The sequence below is a fragment of the Culex pipiens genome, chromosome 2 (assembly GCF_016801865.2).
Source record: "Culex pipiens pallens isolate TS chromosome 2, TS_CPP_V2, whole genome shotgun sequence".
Classification (NCBI taxonomy): Eukaryota; Metazoa; Arthropoda; class Insecta; order Diptera; family Culicidae; genus Culex; species Culex pipiens.
The window spans coordinates 99,915,564-99,927,690 of NC_068938.1; the positions used below are offsets into that span (position 1 = coordinate 99,915,564).

The following is a 12,127-nucleotide window of genomic DNA, read 5'->3' on the forward strand; positions in this document are numbered from 1 at the left end:
CAGCGAGTTAAAGTTATTGATCTAACTAATTTTGAGGCTTGGGCGTTCGTATAAGTGAAACATGGGATGAGACTTCGTGCACGGTTTAAAACCTACGAGTGAAAACGACAATTCCAATCAGAGTTAAAACACGTGTACACAAAACTTGTTAACACAACGTGATGTGTGATATTTACACGGTAAATCATGAATCGGACATGCTTTTTAACATAAAACTGCAAGTAACCTTGCAACGAGGCGTTTATCAGAGTCTCAAATCTCTCAAACGAGAGGAACTCTCCGTGCGCTCGTCCGTCACCGATCCTGCTGAGCGCCACGGTGACTCGGCTGAAATTACCACGTATGGCCGAACCTGCGGCGCGGCGACGTCACCGACTCGCTAATAACTGTAATGATTCAACGCAACGGCGGCCAAACCATTCATGGTTGATTTTCTTGCTTGAATCGAGCTTAACTCCAGCTGATTGGAGGACCACAATGTGTCAAACTGCGTGCCAACTTTCACACAACTGTGCCAATTAATTAAATGGGTTGGAATTAGTGACTGTTAGGTGCAGGTGTAAATTAAGCTAATGACAGCTCAACTTGTCATAATTTGAAGCGACGCCAGCTAACAACTCACAGGACTTATCACGTTTGCACCCTGCGGCGAGATTATTTGCAGTTTTTTGTATGATTGATCGAAATGTTCGTTTTTCACTGAGCATTTATTGAGTAGGAGCTTCTACAACTCATAGGTTCCCAATCCTTGCACGGAGACGCATGGTTTTGTAACTGTTAAACATTACAGTTTTTAAAGTGCATGACGGCATACACATACTTAGGGAATCATTCAATAAAAGCTATTTAGGTATATTGCAATTTCAAATGCTGATCAGCTGAAAATATAAAATTGAAAATAATTGTTTCCTCAAAATAATAATTTGTTAATCACCGTAGTTCATCAATTTGACGATGCCATTTTTTGCGAAGCGCTTAGCGTCCACCATAATATAAGGAATCCAGTAGCAAAAAAAATCTTGCTGGGTTGTGAACCTACATGCGCATCAGCCAGCGTGGTTCTTCGGAAGAAGGCATGAGTTGAATCAACAGGCTAGACGCTTCGGGTAATTGCACTCGATGACGACTTAAACCAAACAAAAGAATTTTACAATGGAACCTCAACAACCCTTTTCTGAAGATTCGAGTCCCAAAATTTCATTGTTAAAATCGTAAACTTGACCAACTTACTGCGCCTTACCCTACATAATGAGATAAACACTTTTTTGTGCACTTTTCGAAGTAATCCAGTGATACAAACAGTGGACGTCACAGTAAACGAACGGGATGGCCCGACGAGGGTGTTCAAGACTACATATTTGATCGATTCGGCAGTCTAGCGCTGGAGTCTGGAAGTTTCGCACATCTCGCCGGATATTGTTGAAATTTTTGGTTGAAAGTTCCTTTTACAAACTATGCAATGGATGTCATCCAAGAAGTGTTGTTAATAGTGCTAGATTTAATTAAAGTGGTTTTGCTTGCATTACCTCTGATTTTTGGTGCAATATTTCGGACATTCTTCCCGCGAAAGCTAAAGGACGTCCACGGTCAAACAGTGCTTGTATGGAATTTCAAAAGCCTTACCCATTATGTCCGCTGATTGAGTCACAATATTCCAGATCACCGGCGGAGGCAATGGGTTAGGAAGGGCACTGGCTCTGGAGTTTGCCACCCGGGGATGTACGGTGATCGTGGTGGATATCGATCTGGCGGCCGCCGAACAAACTTGCACCGAGTTGAGACGCAAACAAGTGGCTGCCTACGCGTATCGAGTGGATGTTTCGTCATACGAGCAAGTTGAAGCGATGGCCTTCGACGTGCAAAAAACTATTGGGCCCGTCGACATCTTGGTAAATAACGCGGGACTGGTGCACTTCAACTTCCTGGAAGATACCAGCACAGACATTGCGAATCGAGTGATTGATATCAACGTCAAGTCACACATATGGGTAAGTACAATTAAAACCCACAATTATTGTTGGTGAAATAGGAGCAATAATTCAATACCTGACCTATCTTAAACTGAATAGCAAAAATCGACCATATAAAGCACTGAACCGGCAGAGTTACTCTTTTTGCAACGACCTTCAAATCCATGAAGTCAACCAAGCGAAAACTGCTCATTAATGATTTCTGAACACGCTCCAATCGACAAAATTGAATTTAAGTGTATTTGCTGTCAATTAAATTGTAAATTTCGGATATAAATGCTATGAAATCATCAAGCTCATGGTTGCTCTCCTAAATATTATTATTTCATTGATCTTAAATGTTATGTTTATATTCGAATCTCAGTTCGGCATGGGATTATGTGATCAATTTGTTGTCTACATCAAAATGAGGACATGTCATAAAATAATGGTTCCAAAAACTCTAAAAAGTTATAACATTAGGATGAAAAGAATTTTTTTTTTCGGAAAAATCTATGGTGACACTACTTGTTTAAATTCTTGGTCAAAATTAAGTATCTATTCCAACCGGAGACAAATTGGTTAGGGTTAAAAGTTGTACACTCAAACCCCGATGGTTTGACACCAACTGTTGTCAAACGAACGGGGTCACTTTTTAGTTTGACGCCCCTTTTATACGGTGTTCACACACACTACCAAACGTTTTTTGGTAGTGTGCGTGAGCGCCGTGTAAAAAGTGACAGTTCGTCACTTTTTAGTTTGACTTTGACCAACCAACGGGGTACAAACTAAAAAAGTGTCAAACGAAAAAGTGACCAACCACCGGGGGTTGAGTGTATGGGTAAATTCTTTCGAAAGATTGTCAAAACGACGTTCTAGTGTTATCTTGTCGTTCGTTCCGAGAATAAAATCGATTTAATGTTTGACCTTGATATAACAAAAAAATGAGTAATACGTAAACAAATGCGTTTATTTGGCTGACCGTTTTCTGCATTGTCCCGAAGTTTGGTTTAGTTTGATTACCGGAGTTCCGAGTTAGAATTAAAAATGTAAACATTTGTCGGACATTTGCATGTGACAAAACATCCTTTATCTGAATTCACTTTGATCAGTTTTCGCACTTGCATGGTGTGGCAAGACAGCACGGTCAGATCGCAACTACTTTCTTATGTAGAGTGACAACATTGCACTTTTTATTTCAATATCTCAGGAATAAAATCTTTTTTTTTTTCACTACAAAGTGTGAGAAATTGGTTTGAAATTTATCCAACCATCCAAGTTCCATCCATTATTTGATCCAAGAAAATCCTGGGAAGCTATCAGCGATACGGAAAAATCATATTTGTAAAGAACTGATTGATTACATCAACTTCAACGTTCTACAGCGCCTCAAACCTCAATGAATTTCGCACATATTTGTTACATGTGCTTAATTTTCGCATTGAATTAAAAATTGATTGCGGCTGAGGACAAAAGCAAAGGCCAGCAGTGACGAACTGCCACTTTTTACACGGTTCTTACGCAAACTATCAAAACAAAGGTTTGGTAGTGTGTGTGAACTCCGTGTAAAAGGGGTGTCAAACTAAAAAGTTACCCCGTTCGTTTGACAACAGTTGGTGTCAAACCATCGGGGTTTGAGTGTATTTGTTTTTCGATAGAAAATTTATTTTTTTCTTTAAAACTGTAATTTTCAATATTGCTGAAAAAAGGTGACTGTTCAAACAATTATAACTTTGTAACCAATTTTCAAACATTCACAATTTTGTCGCACAACAATCCCATGCCCTAAAACAAATGAAAAAAGAAAAAGAAAAACATCAAACGGATTATCACATTTGTAGAATAAAAATTTAAATAAAAAAAAGTTTTATAGAGTGAATAATCCTCTAACGACGTACAACATTCTTGAAAACACAAAATCGATCAGAAATCTCATATATTGAGCGTCCGCAAAAAGGCGACTGTGTTACATGTATTCCCTTAAACAACCTAATGTTGGCTGCACATTAGGGTGACAAGATAAAATGAAAATTTTAGAAAATGTTAAGAGATACCTTCTGGCTCAATTCTTTAGGTAAAAAAAATAATTAACTGTGCCAATTTTTATAAAAATCGGTTAAGGGTCACTTTTTAGAAGTTTGTACGGGAAAATTCGAAAAAAAAAATGTATGGGGGTAAGCAAAAATTTACAAATTCCGCCCAAAACGTAGTGTTAAATGAGTCAGATCATTGTCAAGTGTGAGATACTTATGTAAAATTTTATGACAAACAACTTTGTCGAAGACCGCAAAACAATCCGAGTTAACCCTGACGAGTTATTAACAGTTTTAAGAAGATGTTTTTTTTTGTATGAATTTTTTATTCACCGATTTCAATGATAAAAAGCGACCCTTAATCGATTTTTGCCTATAGAATCGAATCATTGGGTATCCCTGATGTCGTTTTTTTTTCTTGTCACCCTACTGCACAACAACGATTAATTATAGCTTCAAAAATGCGTTTGCATCTTGCACAAATAATCAAATTGCTTTATTGGGAGTGAGCAAACAAGTTTCAATCAAACATTATGCATTATAATTTGTTTACTTCGCTTCTACGTGAATTGCCTTTTTTTTTGTCTTATGCTTATTTTTTCAAATCTTGCACTTAGTCTGAGGTTTTTGGATAATCGTAACTACCGATGCAAATACAAATCCATTCAGTCTTGAATAACATTTCACAAACGACAAATTATTTTTCGTACTCTACACAAATGTTGCCTCTGTTGAAAACACCTGGATTTAGACAACCATAAAACTGATCACGACCAAACTCTACACAGCCGGCTGAAGCTGATCAAATAAAGTTTTTTGTCGCTTCTCATTATCATAAACTCGGCACAACAAAGCGAAAAAAAATGAGAAAAACCTTCTGCAATGCGTTTCAAGGAATAATCAGTTGATTAAATGTTTAATCCGTTCGTGAAAAATTTAAATGCAACTTGTAATATTTTTTGGGTTTAAGTCCTTAATGAAGAGTTTATAGTATTGTGAGGGGGCTATAAATTGTGTCTTTTTTATATCGCGCACACAATATACAATATATCACAAAATTATGAACTTTTCGCATGAGTAGAAAGCTTAAACATTCATGTTTGGAAGATAAGTTTTTTTTTAATATTAGGGGTAGCTTGATCCCTCTTGAACATTTTGAAGAAATCCCAAACAACATGTTTCTTACTCATCCAAACTATTGATTGTCTTTAGCTACAGCAGTTCAAATGTTCAAAATTTAGCAAGTTTAATAGCAAACATATTATGTCTGGCAAGATAATTTAACATTCTGCGGTTCTAGAGAGCATCAGTCTGGCTACTGCGCAAAGTGCGACGGTCTGTTCTGAACTGCATTTTACGAACACGTACTACTTTAGAATAGCGAAAACCAGCATAGCATCTCAAGCATGCTTTGACTATTTCAGATTTTTTGCAATCACGTGACTTATTTTCTAATATATTTTTTTTTTTTATTCAAATAAGTCGAAGTCCAGACTCGATTATCCGAAGGCCTCTAAAAAAAATCACTTCGGATAATCGAATCACGAAAGATGTTGCTTTTCGTTGTCTTATTTTTGATTGTTGTTTTGTGCAGTTGGTAATTTTTAATTCGATCAATCATTCAAATTTGACTTAAGTGGGGTCGTACAATTCCAATTTGCTGTTATCTTACTTTTAAAAAAATACGAAAACAAAATTGTACTTGATTCGATTATCCGAAATCCCATACAAACCTTCGGATAGTTGATTCTGGAATGCGTACGTATTTCGACCAAATTTCAATTGTTTGTAAAATTTGATAAATTTTGTTTACAAAACATTTGAAAAATGATTAAAACAGAAGTAAGTCATCTTCATGTATGCTAAAAAAATCAATCAAAAACTTAACAGATCAATTGAGTTTAAAGCTGGTTTCAAATAGTAGGACAATCAGTTTAACGTCAAGTTTTTAAGGGTTTTGTGGTTGATAAATTTACCAAACATTTTTTTTTGTTATCAGTGTGCTTGCTTGTTTTATTGATGGCTGTACTAGTGGCTGAGTATAGTTTGAGTCATTGAAAAATAACTTGGTGGATCTAGTAAAATTATATACCGAAACAATAACAACAACTTACAAAAATCGGCTAAAAAAAGGAAATTTGGCAAAAAATGACAAAATTGGTACAGAGAAAGGCAGATTTAAATCCGTCGGACACTTACAAAATCCAACAATTTACAATTTTTCATAAAAGCTGAAAATACAGCATTTTTAGCTGTTAAAATGGTTGGGATTGTCAGATTTTGGATATATTTTGCTCAGTGATTAAGAAAAACATCATTTTGAGCCAGCAGCAGTGGCTAATGGTACGTTCGTTTGATGGCTAGTGCCACACTGAGTGCCGCACTCAGAGCTGTCAAAGTGTTTCTTTGAAGAAACTCGCGCTAGTTCCGCACGAGTTTCGCCGCCATCTTGGAACTGAAACTCTAGTGCCGCACTCGATATTTTTTCAGTTTCATGCGAGTTCCACGCGCACTGACAAATGACGTTCGATTGAACCAAAACTGACACCGACGAGTGCGGCACTCAGTGCCGCGCCGGCTCTTCAAACGAACGTACCATAAGATGGACGGAGCTTAGATCGTCAATCGCTAAGCACCGTCATTGGGGGTTACATTGGGTCTGGGGGTGAGATTGGGTCAAAGTATTTTTTTACGGATTTTATCATTTCTCAGGTACTTCTCGATGAAACTAAATTATGTTAAAAGGGTTGTGTAAGGGACATCTTAAGATGACTTTGCTGAAAAAATCTCGTTCCTAGAACAAATCCTGTAATTATAGCAGCTGTCTAAAGTTGAGGTACGTTTATGGCCAAAAATGACCTCTCGAAAAATCATTTTTCTAATATTTTTGTTGGAATTGCTCGAAAACTACTCAAATGTTTGAAAATCTCTACTTCAAACATTTTAGCATGCCAATACGATTCCCTCGAACAAGAAACACTGTTGGATGACTTGTTTTTACCATATCTTTGTATTTAGGCATCATTTTAGTTTCATTTGACCCAATGTCACCCCCTCTAAGGGGTGAGATTGGGTCAATTTTCAAACGATTGCCACTTAAGGTAGAGTCCATCAAATTACACCATATTTTGGGAAAATGTTAGTAAGAACAATTCTAAGATAAAAGATTTTCGATGTTATTTAAATTGTTTTTGTTATTAAACAATTACGAGAGGCGTATCGTTTTTTTACCCATAGTCACTTCCACACGGAGAGACTGTGCCCAGAAATTTTAACAATTAAAATTGTTGATTTTACTTTCGTAAATTTCAACAAAAGCGTACTTGTTGCGGCCAATTTTCAGTTAAATCAACCAAAATTAAGTAATAATTTAGTAACCTGTTTGTTGAAAATGCTAAAGGCAAAAAGCTAACAGATTTCCCGAACTCGAATGAACGTGCTCGACTGTTAGCTTTGGTTTTAGAAAAATCAAGATTTTTTTTTGGTTAAATGTAAATATCAATTGGTTGAATATTAAAAAGATGAACTTGGGTTTGTTTACGTTTTTCATTTGAAGTCAGGATTCGAACAAGAGCGGTCGATTTGTTGAGTTTGTGTTGTTAATTGTGAAGTGAGAGAATGTGAAAGGTGAAAATCACACTATTTGGCTAATGTTGAAGTGCAAATCGAAGTGAACACTGTTGCAACTGTGGAGGTGCAATTGGTGAGTAAGCTTGATGATGATTTCTTTTCAGGTGATAAACTATGAAGAACAAGACGAGGACATTCGCAATGAGGACCTCTGATGCGAGGGGACTTCATGACAATGCTTTAAGGAAAGGGAAGGGCAGTGAAAGGAAGAGGCGGGCGAACTCTTGCACGACAATACTTGCACGGGCAAATTTAACAAAAGGTTGGTTAATCTAAGTGAGTATGGATTTATTTTTACATAACAATTTATCTGTTGTGATTTTAATTAGAAAACTGAATAATGAAAAACCTTCGTTCTTACGATGGATACAAATTTAATGAACCATTATTTTTTCAGAATCATCAACCATAAAATACATGGAAATGCGTACACATAATATTAAAATAAAAATTAGATGATGGGAAATGTCTAAAATATAAAATTTATAAAAGATATACAAAAGAAGATAGAAATATTTCAAAAATGCTGTTAATAGAAGACTGTTAAATAAACTGGTAAGTAAAACTCTAAATATTGTTTTCAGGAATCGGAGTATGTTGAATAAATTTAATGCAAGCTTGGTAAGTAGCATTATTGATAATTCTTCTTTCCTCATCATAATTACATTTATTTACGATCCTATTTTCAGTTTATAGCCAAAATTAAGAATTTTGTATTAAATTACTAATAAATTTTATATGTCTGTTTGCAGCAAAAGGTTAACTTTGGTGTAAATTCTGTGTCCAACCACAAGAAAAATAACTAAACCTGAGACCGTTGTAGATGATGATGACTTATCGGATGATTGCACAGTGGTGGTAAGTGAATACAACACTTAATTTTATACAACATAATAACTTAACTTGGTGAAAATTTTGCTCGGTTTATATTTTTAAGGAATTCACGAGAAATTAAACATCTTTTTTAAATATGTTTAACAAAATTTGTAACATGTTTTATTATTATTTTTTTAGATTTATGCAATTTTTTCAAACTTTAATCAAACCTTACATGTTTTATAATAACAGTTAATAAAAAGTTTTGTTTTTATGGTTTTTAACAGTAATTTAATAACTTCATGCTAAAAAAATTAGTACAAAAAGTTAAAATTTTAGGCAGAATAAATGCGAATATTAAAACAACCATTTCTTACTCTTGTCAATTCCATAGTTATAAGTAATAATTTTTCGATTGAATTACGATGTAAAACACAGCTGAAAGGAACACCAAAACTCTGTTATAGACCTAAATGAACTCATTGTAACTTGGATTATTCACAAATAAAACCGAATTGAATTGAATTAAAACAACCAACATTAATTTGTGAGGCATTATTAAAAAATTTACTTCAAATTCAATAAAAATATTGCTAACAATAGCTAATTATTGACTACATGTACGAATATTTTTCTGTATTTAAGTAAGACATTAGTTAAAAATATAGCTAAAAATTCAGCCCGGCCTGTATCGTTAGATAACACAGTTCAACAAAAAATCAAATGTTTCTTGTCTCTGAGACGAGTATATGTGTTCCTAGTAGAATTTTGCCTGCTGAATCCGAATCCGGGTCCAGAATTGCTCCAAATGGTCCCAATTTTGAGATACACCCGTTTGAAATGTTAGTTTAGGTCAAAATTAGCTATTTTGTCGACTATTTTACAAAAGAACTATTGAATAAACAACTGAACCAATACATGTATCTTATAGTTCACGTTTTCCCCTTTCTGAAACACCCCTGGTTTTTGAAATTTGATTGTTTCTACGCATATTTATAGCCATTTTAAAATTATGTTTTTAGTTGGTTCTTATTCAAGTTTTTCCAACTTGCATGCAAGTCATATTATGCTGGGATATCAATAATACAAATCAAAAATGCTTTGCAGAACGTTAAATAAGTATGTCTCGATAATCTAATTGATCATATTTCATGTAATTTTGTCTGCTGAATCCATTCCTATCATTAGATTTTTTCAAAAAAGTCAGTTTTTTGAGTAAAAATTGAATTTTCGATGATTTTTCCAAAATAAAATTTATTTAATGCTAAAGTATGACTTAGAGATAACTAAATGTCGATGTCTCGTCAGTCTAACTGATCATTTATAATCTATTTTTGTCTGCTGAATCCATTTCCATCATTAGATTTTTTCGAAAAGGTCAAGTTTTTGAGTAAAAATAGATTTTTTCAAAATAAAATCTATTTTATGAGCAGTTCTCTTCGAAATCGGCCGATTTCGACCATTTTTATTTGTTGTATTTTTTTATTTGGCTCAAACTTTGTGGGGCCTACCCTATGACCAAGGAAGCTATTTTGTGCCATTGGTTCACCCATACAAGTCTCCATACAATTTTGGCAGCTGTCCATACAAAAATGGTACGTAAAAATTTAAACAGCTGGAACTTTTGAGTGAATTTTCTGATCAATTTGGCGTCTTTGGCAAAGTTGTAGGTATTGTTGAGGACTATTGAGAAAAAAAGGTACACGGAAAAAAATTGCCGAATTCTTTTTAACATTTTTTTACAATTACTCAAATTCCCAAATGTTGAAAAGTTTTAGAGGACAAAAACCCCATTTTTTGAGCCATAGAGAAGTATGTTCAAAAAATCTGCCGCCTTGTTATGAATTTTTGAAAAGGCAGTAATTTTTGGAAAAAAAATGAAATTTCATACAAAACAAAATGGCTCAAAAAATGGGGTTTTTTGTCCTCTAAAACATATAAAAAATCTCGAAAATAAAAAAATACGTATTTTGGTAATTTGAGTTTTTGTGAAAAAAAAGTTAATAAAAAATTCGGCAATTTTTCCGTGTACCTATTTTTTTCTTAATAGTCCTCAAAAATACCTACAACTTTGCCGAAGACGCCAAATTGATCAGAAAATTCACTCAAAAGTTCCAGCTGTTTAAATTTTTACGTACCATTTTTGTATGGACAGCTGCCAAAATTGTATGGAGACTTGTATGGGTGAACCAATGGCACAAAATAGCTTCTTTGGTCATAGGGAAGGCCCCACAAAGTTTGAGTCAAATCAAAAAATACAACAAATAAAAACACAGTTCAACAAAAAATCAAATGTTTCTTGTCTCTGAGACGAGTATATGTGTTCCTAGTAGAATTTTGCCTGCTGAATCCGAATCCGGGTCCAGAATTGCTCCAAATGGTCCCAATTTTGAGATACACCCGTTTGAAATGTTAGTTTAGGTCAAAATTAGCTATTTTGTCGACTATTTTACAAAAGAACTATTGAATAAACAACTGAACCAATACATGTATCTTATAGTTCACGTTTTCCCCTTTCTGAAACACCCCTGGTTTTTGAAATTTGATTGTTTCTACGCATATTTATAGCCATTTTAAAATTATGTTTTTAGTTGGTTCTTATTCAAGTTTTTCCAACTTGCATGCAAGTCATATTATGCTGGGATATCAATAATACAAATCAAAAATGCTTTGCAGAACGTTAAATAAGTATGTCTCGATAATCTAATTGATCATATTTCATGTAATTTTGTCTGCTGAATCCATTCCTATCATTAGATTTTTTCAAAAAAGTCAGTTTTTTGAGTAAAAATTGAATTTTCGATGATTTTTTCAAAATAAAATCTATTTTATGCTAAAGTATGACTTAGAGATAACTAAATGTCGATGTCTCGTCAGTCTAATTGATCATTTTTAATGTATTTTTGTCTGCTGAATCCATTCCCATCATTAGATTTTTTCGAAAAGGTCAAGTTTTTGAGTAAAAATAGATTTTTTCAAAATAAAATCTATTTTATGAGCAGTTCTCTTCAAAATCAGCCGATATCGACCATTTTTATTTGTTGTATTTTTTGATTTGACTCAAACTTTGTGGGGCCTTCCCTATGACCAAAGAAGCTATTTTGTGCCATTGGTTCACCCATACAAGTCTCCATACAATTTTGGCAGCTGTCCATACAAAAATGGTACGTAAAAATTTAAACAGCTGGAACTTTTGAGTGAATTTTCTGATCAATTTGGCGTCTTCGGCAAAGTTGTAGGTATTTTTGAGGACTATTAAGAAAAAAATAGGTACACGGAAAAATTGCCGAATTTTTTATTAACTTTTTTTTCACAAAAACTCAAATTACCAAAATACGTATTTTTTTATTTTCGAGATTTTTTATATGTTTTAGAGGACAAAAAACCCCATTTTTTGAGCCATTTTGTTTTGTATGAAATTTCATTTTTTTTCCAAAAATTACTGCCTTTTCAAAAATTCATAACAAGGCGGCAGATTTTTTGAACATACTTCTCTATGGCTCAAAAAATGGGGTTTTTGTCCTCTAAAACTTTTCAACATTTGGGAATTTGAGTAATTGTAAAAAAATGTTAAAAAGAATTCGGCAATTTTTTTCCGTGTACCTTTTTTTCTCAATAGTCCTCAACAATACCTACAACTTTGCCAAAGACGCCAAATTGATCAGAAAATTCACTCAAAAGTTCCAGCTGTTTAAATTT

The 12,127-nt window shown here is 34.1% G+C and overlaps 1 protein-coding gene across 1 annotated transcript in view; it reads left to right on the forward strand.

The window, feature by feature from the left end:
* The first annotated feature begins 1,325 nt into the window (after positions 1 to 1,325).
* Positions 1,326 to 12,127, forward strand: part of LOC120413133 (angiotensin-converting enzyme-like) — a 35,364-nt gene continuing 24,562 nt past the window's right edge. Inside the window, exons 1-2 of the mRNA XM_039573837.2 lie at positions 1,326 to 1,600; positions 1,659 to 1,988. Of these exons, the coding sequence (XP_039429771.1) occupies positions 1,460 to 1,600; positions 1,659 to 1,988 (471 nt within the window). The 5' untranslated portion in view covers positions 1,326 to 1,459. The remainder of the gene's footprint in view (positions 1,601 to 1,658; positions 1,989 to 12,127) is intronic.